General features: G+C 39.6%; 1 protein-coding gene across 20 annotated transcripts in view; it reads right to left on the reverse strand.

The window, feature by feature from the left end:
* Positions 1-16,441, reverse strand: part of Rufy3 (RUN and FYVE domain containing 3) — a 107,302-nt gene that overhangs the window by 68,640 nt on the left and 22,221 nt on the right. For 2 of the 20 annotated variants that reach the window (XM_087188456.1, XM_004871736.3), the window contains exon 2: positions 4,358-4,411. The exons of the other annotated variants lie outside the window; for them this stretch is intronic. In XM_087188456.1, coding sequence (XP_087044582.1) covers positions 4,358-4,411 — 54 coding nt within the window. The remainder of the gene's footprint in view (positions 1-4,357; positions 4,412-16,441) is intronic. 20 annotated transcript variants of the gene reach the window in all.

The following is a 16,441-nucleotide window of genomic DNA, read 5'->3' on the forward strand; positions in this document are numbered from 1 at the left end:
GTACACAGCAGAATGCATGCCAGAGGGGTAGCACAGGGTGCTATGAAAGTCACAAGTCCTCAGCGCGTCGTGAACAGGTTCAGTGTGTCCTACACGGCTAGGCTACACAGGGCTAAGACTGTCTCATCAAACTTGTCTTAGATCTATATAAATAAATAAAGTGTGTACTGAGTTCTGATAAAAAGACATTTTTAGAGTTTCTTGGGTTAAATAAATATGAGGAACTTTGGTGCAGCAATCAGGAACACAAGCTTTAAGACCAGTCTGTGGGAGTCTGAGCTCTGCTCCAACTTTTCCCTAGCTGTGTGACTTCAGGAAATTTGTTCTCTCTCTTTTTCTGTTGTTGAGCTTTTGATTTTATGATAATCAAGGACTCATATGAAGTTGTAACAGATAACACAAAGAGATACCACCAGATAACCTGAATCCCCTAAAAGTAGTATCTTGTAAAATATAGAATGATGTCAAAATCAGGAAACTGACATTGAATAACAGTCAGGACACAAAACATTCATCACTACAATGATCCACACTGACTTTTTATAGCCACACTCACTTCTTTCTCTCCTAGCCCACCTTAAGCCAGGACAACCAAGAATCTCTTTAGATTTCTATGGTTTTGCCACTTTAAGGATGCTAACTAAATGGAATTGTATCACGATCCTCTCCACTGGCTCATTTTTTTGCACTCAGCATGGTTCTCTGGAGAGTTATCCTGACTGCACACATCAGCAGCCTGTTCCTTGATATTTCTGAAGCTCCATGGGCTTCACTTTTCTCATCTATAATGTGATAGGGGTATTGAAGATTAAGCAAAAGTTCATATATGTAAATAAGCATTTAGAAATGCCTGGGAAACACTAGAACAAAAAATGACTATTATAATCATTTAGTCCTCCATAAATGTCACAATTTTACTTAATCTTTACTGAATGACTGTGGCACAGTGCTAGAAGCTGAGACACTCTCATAGATATGTTTATTCTGTTTTTCAGCATGGTGGACATCAAGTCTTAACATACCAGGAATGTCAGAGGAATAGTAAGCGATCTCAAGTAGTACTTTACACAGGTGTATATTCCCTGAATCCAGTGTCATCCAGACATTTCAGTCCTCAGAAGGATGGGCAGTACCTGATTGCAAATTCACAGAACCTATCTAAAAGGCTTGTGATGAGTGTGGACAGGAATTCAGCATTTATTGAGAAACCCAGAACAATAAATTATGTGATTTTTAAATTTAACATTAATAATATTCTTAGTGTGTTTCAAAACATCTGGACACAGATTACTGGAACATAATGGTGTGCAATGCCAGACAATCTGTGTTGTAAGCAGAATGCAATCCTGCCCTTAGCAGGCTTTTCCTCTTCTACCAGACAGAGTCAGAGACCCACTGAACATAAGCCAATCGTCACTGCAATAATAACTCACTAGTAAAAGCTTCGGCTTTGCTAAGATTTTAAAAAACAAACAGGGGCACGGGATTTAGCTCAGTGGTTCCGCTGCCTGCCTCGCAAGTGCAAAGTCCCAAGTTCAATCCCAGGTAACAAAACAAAACAAACAAGCTGAAGGTATAGCTTGGCGGTAAAGCATATGCTAGGTATGTGTGAGATCGTGGGTTCAATGCCCAGTACAACCAAAATCAAGAACAAGCCAACTACTAGTTCCAATCTATAACCTACTAGTTTGTTATTGTTAAAAAGTAATTTTTAAGGAGGTCAAAAGCCAGAATTAACACTTCATCTATTAAAAAGCCAAATTGTTGTCCAGTGTAGTAGCACATGCCTATAGTCCCAGATACTGGGGAGGCTGAGGCAGGAAGATCCTGAGTTTGAAGCCAACCGAAGCAATATAACCAGGCTCTGGCTCAAGAGAGGGTAAGAAAAAAGAGAAGCCAATTGTTATGGCATATCCATAACAACAGATGAGAAGAAGAATTAAAACAGCTTAGCAGTGAAGATCTCTTGGAAAGATCTGTACTTGTATAAATTACTACCTTTCTCCAAATCTGGGGAACTGCTATGCTATGGGTGGCTAATGCTGTGCAATTGTATTGGTTATCACTAGCATTCATTTACAAAATCTCCAAATTATGTAATACAGTGAAATACTACAATTTCACGTGACTGTGGTTAAGTCTATGAGACATGAGAAGCAGAAAATGATATAAAAGATAAGAATGAAATGATTCATAAAAGTTAAGGAGTATTTCCTTTCTTCTACTCTGAATTAAAAATGACATTTCAGTAAGTAGGACGCACATGTGTAAATACTGAATAGTTTCTCTAGTGTGAGAAACTGAAAGTGTAAATAAGGACTAAAAGGTATAACAGGTAATGTGAAATAGGAAGAAAAGGGGCAAAGGGGAAGGGGAAGTGGGAGGGATAGGGGAAAGGAAAGAAGGGAATGGAATTAATATGAGAAAATGACAAAATGGAAACAAAGTTTTTATAAATAGGGAGGGATAGAGGGGTTGAAGGGAGGGCAGGGGAATGGGGAAAAAATAAGAACCAAGACAGTACGTAAAGGTGCAAATTTCCAATGATGAATGTCATTATATTGTATACCTAAATTGTACCAGTACAATACGAAAATGTTAAAAAAAACCCCAAAAAACCAAAACCCAAAAACTGCATTTCAGAAAGGCTTTTGTACAAATAGGACGTTGAGCAACATTTTCAAGTAGTACCTGAGTGGCAGTTTACTAAGATCATCAAGGAACTGATACAGTTCACATCTTCTGGTTTTTTGTTGTTTTTGAGACAGGGTCTCACTTTGTAGTTTAGGCTGGCCTCAAACTTACGGTGATGCTCCTGCGTAAGCCTCCTGAGTGCTGGGATTATAGGCATGTGCCATGATGCCCTGCTCTTCTGGGCATTTTATGCACTACACTGTTAAAGTTCATTTGGGTTCCCTTTTGGGTTTCACCTATGTAACCTTCCACAAAAACTCCAGCAAAACTAAAAGAAAAGGAGGAGGCTGACTCTTCAAGCAGGCTTGCTTCTTGCATTAGTAGTCTATATTAAAGAAATGGAATTGTGCCTGTGGGGAGTCATGGAGAGGAAGTTCTATGGACATTAGGGTTTTCGTTCTGGTTTTGAGATGGGTCTCACTGTGTTGCCCAGGCTGATTTCAAACTTGATTAAGAATTCTTTTGAGCTAGCCTCTTTAGTGGCAGAGACTAAGATGTGTGCAACCATTCCAGGCAGGAAGAACATATATTTTATGTAGCTTTTATCTTTAGCATCTAGGCTATCAAAGAAATTTAGTCTAAGTCTGATGGTGCCTGGGAGAATATAATGACAATGACAACAGCAGCTAATGTAACGTAAGCACTACTCACTAGCAGAAAAAAAGGCAGTATAAAATAATAACTTGACCACAAGAAAAGAAATGAAACTCAGGATTAAAATTCATGTAAAGCAAAGTACTGAAGAAGATACAGTTGGGCATCCTAGAGAGAGAAAACTGCCTTGGTTGTGTTTGTTACTAGAGCAATAAATATACAAGACTTAGAGGACAGGTAACTGCATGGAGAAAAGCTGTCAGAGGGCTCTGTGGAACTCCTGTCACTGGGCAGGCAGCACAGGGTAGGGGATAGGCTAATGAGAAAGCTCAGGAAGAGAGCAGGAGAGGAGCCAGGGCTTGAGAGGGACAGGGGGATGGCCTGTCTGGGAAGAGCAGTGGACATGTGTGCAGGGAAGCACACATTAAAGCTTGGGCACCAGCTGCCTCAGTGGTGAGAGGATACGGAATGACACAGGAAAATGGAGCAGAGATTTAGTTTTTCTGTTTTTAGTATAAAGTGTGTGAATCACTCTGAGCTGACTATAGTTAGGTGCCATAGCTGCAGAAGAATTTGCTGTGGGTAGTGGTGCATTCCTGTAATCCTAGCTGAAAGTGTTTAATGCTATGTAAATCTACAAACAAGCAACATTCCATACCAAACCCTTCAAGATTCCTAGGATCTGTTTTTGAATGCTGTGAAATTGCATCCCTCCCTCCCTCCCTGTCTCTGTCTGTGTCTGTCTGTCTCTGTCTGTCTCTCTCTCTCTATATATACACACACAAACACATATATAGACAAATGAAAAATACGCCATAGAAAAAGTCAATGTATTCTTTAAATAATGTCTCTCTTAAATGTGTTATTTAACAAATATCCTAAAGGAGCAGTGCAAATACACATTAATGCATTTTACTTGGAACCATAAGCATAAAGATTTCTCAATTACTGCCATGGGAAAGAAAAGCTCAATCTGATACACCTTCTTATGCAAAACAATTAAAGGGAGATTAGAACATTTAAAAGGAAAGAAAAAGAAAAGGCTGAAGGGTGTTGGCGTGGCACGCACCTTCGGCATCATCGCGCATTTGTTCCACCAAATCTGTCAAATCCTCCCAAGAGTCTTTGCAAACGGCAAAAAGAAAGGAAAAGAAAGAAAATGTCATGCAAGCCAAGAAAGAAAAGTGCTGTTAAAAACAAGCTTTCCGAAAGGACAACTGAAAGGGAGGTTCCCAGGACTCCTGTGTCACACAGAGACTAGCACAGGCAAAGGGCTGGAAATACAACCTACTAAGCAGAGAGCCAGCTAGGGCCAGTGAACACATCTCACAACTAAGGTGAATTGCTTCAACATTGCTGATAAAGAGAAACATCCCATACAAAGTAACACAGAGCTCTCTTCTTCTACTGAAACCAAATTTGACTCTTTGTATTCTAGCCATACATAACATTAAGGTCATTCCCATTTATTTTGATCACTTTAGTAAAGGTCATAAACAACTGGAACACTTTTTAGACCCAGGACAAATATGATGCAAATGAGTGGCTTTTCTTAAAAAAAAAACAACAAAAAACTCTAAACATTTTTCCAACTCCTCCCTACTGCCCATCCCCTATAGAAAAATAAAGGCTACTGCTTTAAAAATATACAAAATACATCACTTAAAATTCAATAAAGCCAGATGTTTTTTCGACATACAGAATTAGGATCTAAGGCAGCACACTATAATCAAGCACATTAATATTTCTATAGGAAATAAGTAAATGTTTAGATTAAATAGGATAGAAACTGTAAGCATCATTAAGTAAATTCTAGCCATGTTGTATCACCAAAAATATCCACGCAAATTCATGAAAAATCCTTTCAGTTTCTGAGATTTTTTTTTTTAAATTGGATTTGTAGATATTTAAAGCACTTTTAAAGCTGTCTCACACACAAAAAAGCATACTTCAAAGGTTGGCACTATGCTTTTTATAGTAAAGTGGTATTTTGCGTATATATAACCCTTTAATGGAACATGCTGCTCACTCATGTTATGTTGGGTCACAGACACATTAGAATGTACTAGTTTAACCATCTATATTAGCTGCTGCACAGATTTCCTATATCACTTTGCAAGCCAGGAGAATGAATATTCCATCTTATTTTTTATTTTATTAAAATAGAAATTATAACTGTCACCTAATAAAGTAAAAGTCTACCTTACTAAAACAAAATAATGTATAAAGGTCTTCCAAGCTGGTTGTGGCGGCACACACCAGTAATCCCAGTACTGAGGGAAGCTGAGGCAAGAGGACCACGAGTTCGAATCCCACCTGGTCAACTTAAGACCTTTTTCTCAAAATGAAAAAATAAAAAACAAAAAGGGCTGGAGGTGTAGCTCAGTGGTAGAGAGCCCCTGGGTTCAATCCCCAGTACTGAGAAAACCAACCAACCAACCAAACTCTCCAAGACTTGATAATAAAAAGATTTAGAAAGTGAGTTTCTAAGTAAGAATGTACGGTGGATACCACAGGTCTCTCTGACTTTCTCTTTGCCATGTTCCATTGAAAGCACTTTTCTGTTTCTACCAGACATATTTTCTGCTTTTTAAAGTTTTAAGTGTCCAAATCAGATAATCAATTTAAGAGATCTTTCTTTCCCAGAAGGGTAAAAGGGTTGTCTTTTCCTTTTAAAGTTGTTCTCTTTAGTTTGGCATCTTAGGGTTTCACTGTAATAAAGGCCATCAGATACCGGGTTGCGGGTGTAGCTAACGGTGGCAGACTGCATGTCTAGCATGTGTTTAAATTCTCAGTCACCCCACCCCCAAAAGAATAGGTACTGTGTCATTCTTATATAACCCCAAAGATGGTTTTAATGTATTTAAAAACTGTGCCTTTAGCTGGGCATGGTGGTCCCCAGACTGTAATCCTTGCACTCTAGGAAGCTGAGGCAAGGGGATTGCAAGTTTAAACTAAGTGAGAACCTATCTCAAAATGAAAATTACAATAAAGGGCTGTGTTTTTACTGTAACTTTTGGACATTCTGGATTTCTTTATTTTGTATTGCTATATATATTATTCCCTTTTGTGACTATGACAGGACAGTAATCAGTCTCATAAATTACGACAGAATAAGAGCCAGTCTAATTTGTACAATGTTTAAAAAAAATTTAAAAAAACAAAACATTTTTTAAAAATGGGGATGCAGCTCAGCATCAAGACTTCTGTTCAACCTCCACTACTGAAAAAAATTGTGCCTTTGGAATGTGCTCTAATAAAATAACAGTAATGGGCCAGGGATTTAGCTCAGTGGTTCCAGTGCCTGCCTTGCAAGTGCAAGGTCCCGGGCTCGATCCCTGGTACCAAAAAAAAAAAAAAAAATAGTAACAACATTTAATACATTAGTCAATGAAGGGGAGGGCAGCAATAGGCAACTCTGGTCTCTTTCCTAGCACTTTTCATTTTTCCAAAGATAGTATTTTTTGCCTTGACCATGTTTTGTCTGATCTATAGAACTACACTAACATTAGTTTGTATCACAGTAACACACATTCCCAAATTACAGAGAAGACTGACCTAAAAGGCCACTGGCTGACATAGAAGACAGGCCAAGATCAGAATTCTGCTACAGAGGAACAGAATTCAGAGTTGTACCATTCAGAGTTGTGCCAGAGGGTTTCCAAAGGTAGTCTGCTTAAACAGCCTGAGTTCTGTCCCAAACACTGACTTGTCAGGCCGGAGAGGGTGGTGGGACACATGACCACCACTCCAAACACATGGGTTAAATGGTTTAAGATGGTGTGCTTCACAGAGTTTAATAGTCTTTTGTTTTTAAGGTGCATGTGAACAGACTTTTAGTCAAGATAGAAGAGAGCAGTCTAGAACTGTCCAAGGGTCCTGGCTATAATCTGTTCAGGTCTAAGAGGAATAAACCAGGAAACTCATCTCGCACCTCTGGAGATGCGCACCTGGGCAGTCCTGTTAGACTGTGTGCTCTGGAAACCGTGGCAACTCAGTGAGGCAGCAGCGTGGTCTAGGGGAAGGGTGCAGCTCTGATGTTGTTTACTCAGGTGTAGTTCTTACAACCTTTGTTCTTTTTTTTCATTAAGTTTATTGGTACATTTTAGGTGTACAATATAGTTACATTCATCATTGGGATCTTGTACCCTTACATGAAGTATCTTGATTCTTATTTTTTCCCCATTAACATTTCTTCTTCTTGATATTGCTTTCCACTACCAGTCTTTTCATAGTCAACCAAGTTACGGTCAACTTTTGCAAGGCCTGAGAGTTATTTTGTCACTTCAAGGAGTAAGGCCTTTGATTTAGAGTGTTATTTTCAGAAATGTATTCAGTTTCTAGGGAAACACTTCCCAAAAGCCTCACATGCTGACAGATCACAAAGAGATTCTCGAATGACTGCTGTGAAAATAAAAACTAATAAATTTAAGGTAGTAGGCACATCACAGGTGCTCAGGGTCAACTTTGGGTCTGCAAGAAACCAAAGTGTGCTGCAAGTTTTAGCTTGGCTACAGACAGGGTTCTTGTATTTGCCATAATAAGTCAGAGAAAATAACAGTGAATATGATTTTTAAAAATAAGCTAAACAGGGGCAGGGATTTATCTCAGTGGTGCCACTGCCTGCCTTGCAAGTGCAAGGTCCTAAGTTCGATCCCTGGTACAAAAAAAAAAGCTAAAAGGGGAGAAAAAATAAAAACTAAGATACATCATGTTCAGGTACAAATACCCAATGATAAATGTAAATGTACTATGTACCTAAAATGTACATATATATATATATAGCTATATACACATATATATGTATATATAGCTAAACATTAAGCACAGGGTTAAAATAAGTCAGGTTAGGTCGATGAAATGATTAAGTTTAACAGCTAAGGTATCTTTAAATGAATAATAATATATTTAGCTTGGTAACATAATTAGATATTAACAAAGGAATTGTTAAATTAAGTTTCATTAATACTAAGAAGTTCTGTTCTAATAAACCAGTAGTTTAGTTCAAGGTCTACCATTTCTCCATAGCATCTAAAACAAAAATATCTGCAAAGAATTACAAATGGTTCTTGAAAAGGTAAGTCACCAGGGGTCACAGAGAGAAGAGATCTGGGGATAATGGCCTTGTGGACACCTCAGGGACACTGACACCAAATTACAAGGGACATGAGATGGAACAGGGTGGTCTGGGGAGCAGATGACACCAGAAGTCCAGGGAGGGCAGGGCAGAGGAAGAATAAGGGGGAAGTAAAAGGGGTACTCGCTGTGTTTGAGGCTGCCACGGCAGGGCTGGGCATCGTAGGACGTCTCAGATGAAACACAGCACATTTTGTCTACACCTAAGTTTACACCTCTAGGAGAAAAAAGTCTAGCAGCTTTTATCTCAGCAAACTCTAGCTATCATAGAAAAGCTGACATTTCTCATGGCACACATTACATACAATTCAGTCTCTTCTGCTTAGTTTAGGGCACTCTTAGTGCACGGTGGCACATGTCTGAAATCCCATCTCTTAGGAGGCTGAGGCAGGAGGATCACTATGAGTTTGAGGCCACCCTGGGCTACACAGTAAGTTCAAGGCCAGCCTGAACTACACCTCGAGACCCTGTCTCAAAAAACAAAACAGCCAAACAAGCAAAAAATAAAAACCACAAAGTAACAAGAATGAGAAAAGAGCACTTCATTACAGTCACAGCAGACTAGCAGAGGCTATATGAAACCACAAAACAAAACAAAAAAAGCCCTGCTCCTGTAAGCTCTCTGCCCCCCAAAACAAAACAAGAGACCCGTATGTGAAAAGCAGAGGATTTAGTGGATGCTCTCACAAGGCTTGCTCTCTTTCCTGCCGGAAACTGGTACCTAGGCTCGGGACTCTGACAATGTGGGTTTCATTCTGAGCTCCAACACTGAGAAGTACTTATCTAATGGGTACAAAGTTGGGAAAATAACTGCTATTTTTCAGTGTTTAGGACTTTCAGATCATTTGGGAAGGTGGCAATCCAAAGGAGAGTTTGTGGGAACTCCACTAAGAAGGGCACATGTTAAAGATTAAAGTGGCTCTGTTCTCCAAAAGGTACAGGAAAAACTCCCTGCCTGAGAGCACAGCCCACTGGAGGGGCCTGTGACCAATCACAGCATGGCAGTGCAGACACCAGCGCATGAGAAGACAGCCCAGTCGGGGAGAAACTGAAAGCACACTGAAACAGGAGTCAGAGCTTGCACCATGTGGGCCTCGAACCTGCGCAATAGTCCTGCCTCAGCCTCCTGAGCACTGGGTTACAGGAGTGTGCCACCAAACCCTGCAGTATTTGCATGTAGAAAAATTTTGACTATAGTGTATATGTGGCTCTGGAGTCAGCTTTTAAAAATTATTATATTCTGAACATTATGCCATTAAATATTCTTCCACAACAATTTTTTAATGCTTGTTGTATAGATGGTCTAAAATTAAGTGATTTTCCTCTTAAGTCTTCAAGGTATTGCTATTATTGCTATTATCACAGAATACTGTGAAAAGTATGTATGTAAGCTTTTTGCCTGGATCCCTGATTATTTCTTTTTTTAATTTTTTTATTGGTACTGGGGATCGAACTTGGGTCCTTGCGCTTGCAAGGCAAGTGGCGGAACCACTGAGCTAAATCCCTGGACCCCCGGATTATTTCTTTATGATACATGACTGGTATGGTCACTGAGAATTTCCTAAGGCCTCTGAGTTATAGTAGTGCAATGACTTCCAAAAAGGCTGTTCCAGCTGGGCATGGTGGTGCACACCTGTAATCCCAGCACTTAAGAGGCTGAGGCAGGACGATTGTGGAGAGTTTGAGGCCAGCCTGCGCTATATAGTGAGCTCAAGGACAGCCTGAACTACAGAGCAAGACCCTGTCTCAAAAAAAAAAAAGGCTGTTCCAATTATCTATTCCTATTGGCCAAGGACCTATACCTTCTTCCTATCTTTCTACTGCACTACCATGTATTAAAACACAACAATCACCAATTACCACATCATACTGAATTCTTGTTTTCTAAATAAGATACTGGAGATATAGTGGGATGGAGGGAGGGGAGGGGAAGGGAAGGGAAGTACAAAGAAGTAGGGTGTGTTGTGCATATGGACCAATTCCCCAGATGACTATGATCACTCTGTACTGTAAACATGACTGAAAAGACATGATGAGTCTAGAAGACGAGAGAAATAACAATGAACAAGAACAGAGACCACAGATTAAATTGTGCATAACAAACCTTCTCTGTTAAAATGAATTGTTATCTAGGGTTACAGGGAATTACTCCGTTCACTTGAAACTTGTTAGATGCCCATTATAAACAGTAACCAGTAATATTAAGCCTTATGAAAGATGCAAAAAGGTTTTTATTTTTATTTTTTTTGGTACCGGGGATTGAACTCACGACCTTGCGCTTGTGAGGCCGGCGCCGGAACCACTGAGGTAAATCTCCAGTCCAAGTTTTTGATTTTTTTGATTCTTCACTTCTGAAACTACTTATTTCAGAAGTGAAGAATCACAAACATTAATATAAAAAATTGGAGAATGATTCTAAGCACATTCAAACAAGTGACAGAAATAGTACCTAGTGATTCAGGACATGAAGGCTATCAATTGTTACAGACGTATTTGCGGATGAAGGATGTTAGGGTTCTTTCCCTTTCCTGATTTAACATTGGCACAAAGAATCTCGGGAGAGGAAAGCATAGCAACAAGAAGGATCAGGGTGTTGGTGAGGTACTGAACCAACAGGCTGGCTGAAATAGTTAAGTATGCTGAAAAGGATCTGAAAAACACTGGATAAATAAAATCCCCTGAAGAAAGGGGTGGGCTGCCTTGGGTACAGAGTGAAGATTCAGTGTAGCTGCCATTTCAACCACTTGATGATCGTGAACGTGACTGACACCACCACCAACACTTCACATCACTCTTGCACACTCTTGTGAGAACACAATGAACACTCCGTACACAGGAGTGCAGCCCGGCAGCCAGTGCCACCTTGGCAGTGGGCCATTTCACTGTTGGGCAGTGTCCGTGCAACGCTGAAGACTCTCGTGCATTTTATAAAAATAGGAGAGAAGCAAAGAAAATGAGTGGAAAAAAACCTCAGTTCTCCAATTTTATTGATGGCAATCACCAAGAATGCTCCACTCAGCATTTTTTTGGCCTTCTTTGGGTGCTCAGGAGACTCTAGCTGGACAATGCCATCTCAGTCAGCTGTGGACACAAAGCCTGGAAATAAGTCATCAGTGGCTGAGAAGACTCCTCTTGTTACATGGTGGTCTACTGGTAGACTTATGCTACTCAATTCTGGGACAAGAGTGCGTGAAGGGGTGGATCCTTTGCCTTAATTTGAACATGCCTCTACCACTTACTACATCCCTGAGTATCAATTTCTTCATTTGTAAATTAGGGATAATAACAGTACCCAGGGTCAAAGGGTTGTTGTCAGGATTAAATGAGATAGTACATTTGCAACACAGCAAACAGTTTCTGCACAAAGTAACCCCTCAATAAATGATAGTGTCTTCACCTGCTAAACCACCACCACCTTCTCAAGAATACATTCCATACAAAAAGCTGCCTGAAATGGGGCTGTATAGCTTGTGTCTAGATGCCTCCTGGAAGCCTCATGCGGCCACAGGTGGGCAGTATGGAAGGTGGCTCGATTAGTACGTGTGTGAATGTGGATTAAGGGTGTCCCGCCTAGGTTATGGGTGGCACCATCAATAACGGGCTTACAGCCTGGATAGAATAAAAAGGGAGAGAGAGAAGGCTGCTTTGGCTGCTGCTTGTTGCTTGCTACCTTCTGCCTGTCATGAACTGATTCTCCTCTGTGATACACTTCTGCTATCACACCCTGCCTTGGAGCCAGCTGTCTATGGACTGAAATCTCTACAAACTGTGAGCTGAAATAAACCTTTCCCCCTTTAACTTGTATGTGTTGGGTATTTTGTCTCAGCAACACAAAAAGTTACCAAGACAGGGCTCTTGTACAAGAATGAAAAGTTTATTTTTTCACTGAAGGCTCATCTGGCAGTTTTATGAAGAACTGGGTGGGAAGAAGCACATCTGGAGAAAAGCTAGGAAGAAAATGTAGGAATCTAGATGTGACTTGATTAGATCCTGATAAATGTGGAAATGAAAATGAAAGACAAACTGAGGCTCTGCTGTGGAATGGAGCACATATACGCCTTTTTAAGGTCCTAAGTATACATAACACTATATGCATGTTTAATCATGATAAAAAACTGTAATTACAGATACCTTAAAATGGCTTACATAATTTTATACACACACGACTGTATTTATAGATAGCATTAAATAAGGTCATTTCTTATTCCATTAACATGCTTATTTATGAAAATACTTGCAGCCTTAATTTTTTTTGCCAACTTCAGTTAGGTTGTTTCATTTAAGAACTTTCAAGCATTACATGTCTGTAATTTTCTTGGTAGAAGAAACAAATGCTCATCATCAAAAAGATAAGGGAAATATACAACTAAAGTGACAACTGGAAGTCTAGCCATGAATTTGCCTATGTTTGATACTCAAGAGTATGTGCTGTCCTGCCAGGTGTGGTGGTATATATCTACCTGTACTCCTCACTACTTGAGAGCCTGAGACAGGAGGATACCACAGTTGAGGCCAGCGTGGGCCATTTAGTAAGATGATATCACAGAATTTAAAAATAAAGAGGGCTGGTAATGTACTCAGAGTAGAGCACCTACCTACTCCACATAAAGTCCTGGGGTCAATAAGTAGTATCAAAAAACAAAACAAAACAAAACAAAAAACAGTAACAGTTGTCTTATTTTTCTATTAATTGAGGGGAAAACAGTTCTTACTAAGTATTATTTGAAAGACTTATTAAATTAATTATTATATACTTAAGTAAACTTAATTAAACATGTAGAATGAACTTATTCACTTAAAATATTTTAAATTTTTAATGTTAAAAAATAACATTCTGTACAGTGAGAAAGAGAAAAAATATGCTATTTCATAGATACTCCTAATAAGTTTGTCAAGTAGAGCAAGGGGTTGTATTAATATTTCTTATGAGAAAGGTGAAAGTTTACTGGAATGAAAATTTGGAAAGGGGCCAGAAATACATACTGAAAAATCTTCTAGCTATGGCAAATGCTTGTCTTCCCTCCAACCTTTGCCATCAATTTGTGCCCAGAAAACTCCTATACAATTTTTAGGTCTTGGCTCAAAGCATGACTTCAATGGGAAATATTTCCTGGACCCCTCCCCACCACACATGCAGATTTTCTTTTCCTCCTATCAGGCACACTGGGCTTCCCTCATTCAGAAACCACTGCATTACAGTGATTGCTATTTTAGTTTTTTGAAGTACTTTGACTCCACTCCATACTTGTCAATATGTTCCGAAAATACAGAGGGCTGAACTGGTTTACTGTAACCTTACTAACTACAACACAGTTAGGTATAGAGTGGGATAATAAATGTTGAATAAAGCACAGAGGGTCTCATAATGATAAAAACTGCATTTTTAAAGCATTACTTTTCTTACAGGGCTCAAATGGATAGGAGGGCTTTTTTGCCAGAAAAATGCATAAATACAAAATTTTATACATAATTCTTAGAATCATAGATGCCAGGAGTTATGTCTTGTGTCCAGATGTTCCCCCAAAGCCTCATGTGGTCTACTGGAGCTTTTCAGAGGTGGATGGATCTAAAGTGTGTAATGGTGGGATTGATTTATGGTGCAATGCTAGGATTAGAGGTGCCCCCACCCTGGGCGTGGGCAGTATCTGTCCCAAGGGCCGTTAGCCTGGAAAGAATATAAGGGACTTGAAAGAGGGCTGATGGGGTTGCTGCTTCTTGCTTTTTTCTTTGCTAATTCACTGCTTGCTGCCTTCTGCCTGCCATGGACTATTGCCCCTCTGCCATGTGCCGCCCTGCCTTGGAGCCAGCCAACTATGAACTGAAACCTCTATAAACTATCAGCTACAACAAACCTTTGTTTTAACTTTGGTTGTCTGGTATTTTTGTCTTAGCAACAAGAAAAGTAACCAAGACACCAGGTTTAGAAGCCCTACACTAGTTTCCTGGTTAAAAAGCCAATGGGCTTTCCCTGAAAAATGCACACCGAAGGTATATTCCTTTCATTAGAACACATGCAGTGCCCAGGAAGTATGGGGTTACACTAGTACACAGTGCGTGCAAAAGCACACTAGCAAATGTCAAGGTTCTTGTAGCATCAGTTGCTCCCCTAGCCACTGAATGACACACACAGAAGTCCAAACCTGCACCCACACTGTCCTTTCGGAAATATCACCCCTTTGTTCAAATGCTATCTGGCTTTGAACTTCACATCCCAATTTCTAAGAAAACAAAGCTGTAGTAATCCAGCAGTTCACATCTGGTTTACAGCAGCCTCTGACATTTTTGTTCCTTCTTATCGTGGCTGTGAATGCATGGAATACAAGTGCTGTTCATTTCTTAGCCCCTAAGACTGGACTCTGCACCAAAGCATGCCCTGTAAGAATTTCAGACGAACTACCAGACCACACACTTCCTTTCATGTAGTGCACTACGACTACCCTCCTAGATGTTTTCATGAACTTCTTTTCACAGGTAACAGTATAACTGACAGATATAGACATGAAGGCTGAAGCAAATGCAACTGCCCAGGGAAAGCAGTTGTGCACTATCAGCCTGTGTGGATTCTGCCAACACATGCAGTTATCCATAACAACCTTGAAGGGAAAGATCTCAGCAAATGTTCTTTTCCCAACATGTCCATCCAGTATATTATTTTTTCATAGTATGTTTCTTATTATCTGTATTTGGGAAGGAAGTTTTCTAAGTCAAAGCTTATAGTTGTCTTGGTAACCAAATGTACATTTCACTGTACTAAGCTGACCATCTGTACCTCACCTTTCAGTGTCAGAGCCCCATTCCTTAAGAAGGTCAATAGAGGACCACATATTTCTTGATAACAGTTTTATTTTTAACCAATTATTTTTTTGTTCAGAGAGGTCCAAGAAAGGTAATGCTAAAACATGAGTTTAAAATACTAATGTTCTCCCTTAGTCTGGTAAGTAATATAGTTTAGACTACTCCAGATCAGATATAAAAACAGAAATGTAAGTTAAGTGGTAATATGTTAAGGAATGTGGTTTAAGCCTTTGTAGTTCCAACTATGCTTCATAACCACCAATATGAAAAACTGCTGTTTGTGGGGTGCCTTGCATTAATTATCTCATTTAATCCTAACATACCCAGTAGTGACCACTAATATTCACCAATTAAGAAAACAGGAGAGGGCCAGGGATTTAGCTCAGTGGCACCGTGTCTGCCTCGAGAGTGCAAAGTCCTGAGTTTGATCCGTGGTACCAAAAAAAAAAAAGAGGAGGACTCAGGCATGCAGTGATTTAGCAACTTGCACAAGGTCACATGGCTATTGAGTGGTGGGGTAAGGAACTGTATGAGACCCAATACAAACTCTACACTTTTTTTTAACCACTACCCTTTATTCTTGCTAAATAAAGGACCATCATAGCTGAAAGCACTAATAGCCAAATCAAGCTCTTTCTTGTAATAACCCATTTCATGTATACACCTATATTGAGAGTAACAGAGTCTGACAATCTAACTAGTGTCTACTCTCCCCTTTTTTTTGAAGTGCTAGGAATGGAGCCCAGGGCCTCATTCATGCTAGGCAAGTGCTCTAACATTGAGCCACATCTCTATCTCCTAATATCCACCCAGTTGCAATCAGACTTATTAAGTATCCATCATATATTCTGGATCATTTTGGATTTTGTGCCAAAATTCTATTTGGAAACTTCTAATTCTCCACTGAGAATATAAAAAAGTCTTACAACAAAAATCCAACACACACACACAAATCCAACTTAGACCCACTTTAATAAGCACACAAGAAAAAAATTATTGGCCGGGCATGGTAGCACACGCCTGTAAATCCTAGCTCTCGGGAGGCTGAGGCAATAGGATTGCCATGAGTTTGAGGCCAGTCTAGGCTACATAGCTCAAGGCCAGCCTACACTATACAGCAAGACCTTGTCTCAAGAAAACCAAAAAAATTTTACATGGAATGTTTTGTTTTAACTTTCTTGCTGCTTAAACCATAGAAATATCCCAGAAATGATATAGGAGG

This window comes from Heterocephalus glaber, unplaced genomic scaffold (genome assembly GCF_053883595.1).
Source record: "Heterocephalus glaber isolate CG9 unplaced genomic scaffold, H.glaber_assembly_v1.0 deba00000281, whole genome shotgun sequence".
Classification (NCBI taxonomy): Eukaryota; Metazoa; Chordata; class Mammalia; order Rodentia; family Bathyergidae; genus Heterocephalus; species Heterocephalus glaber.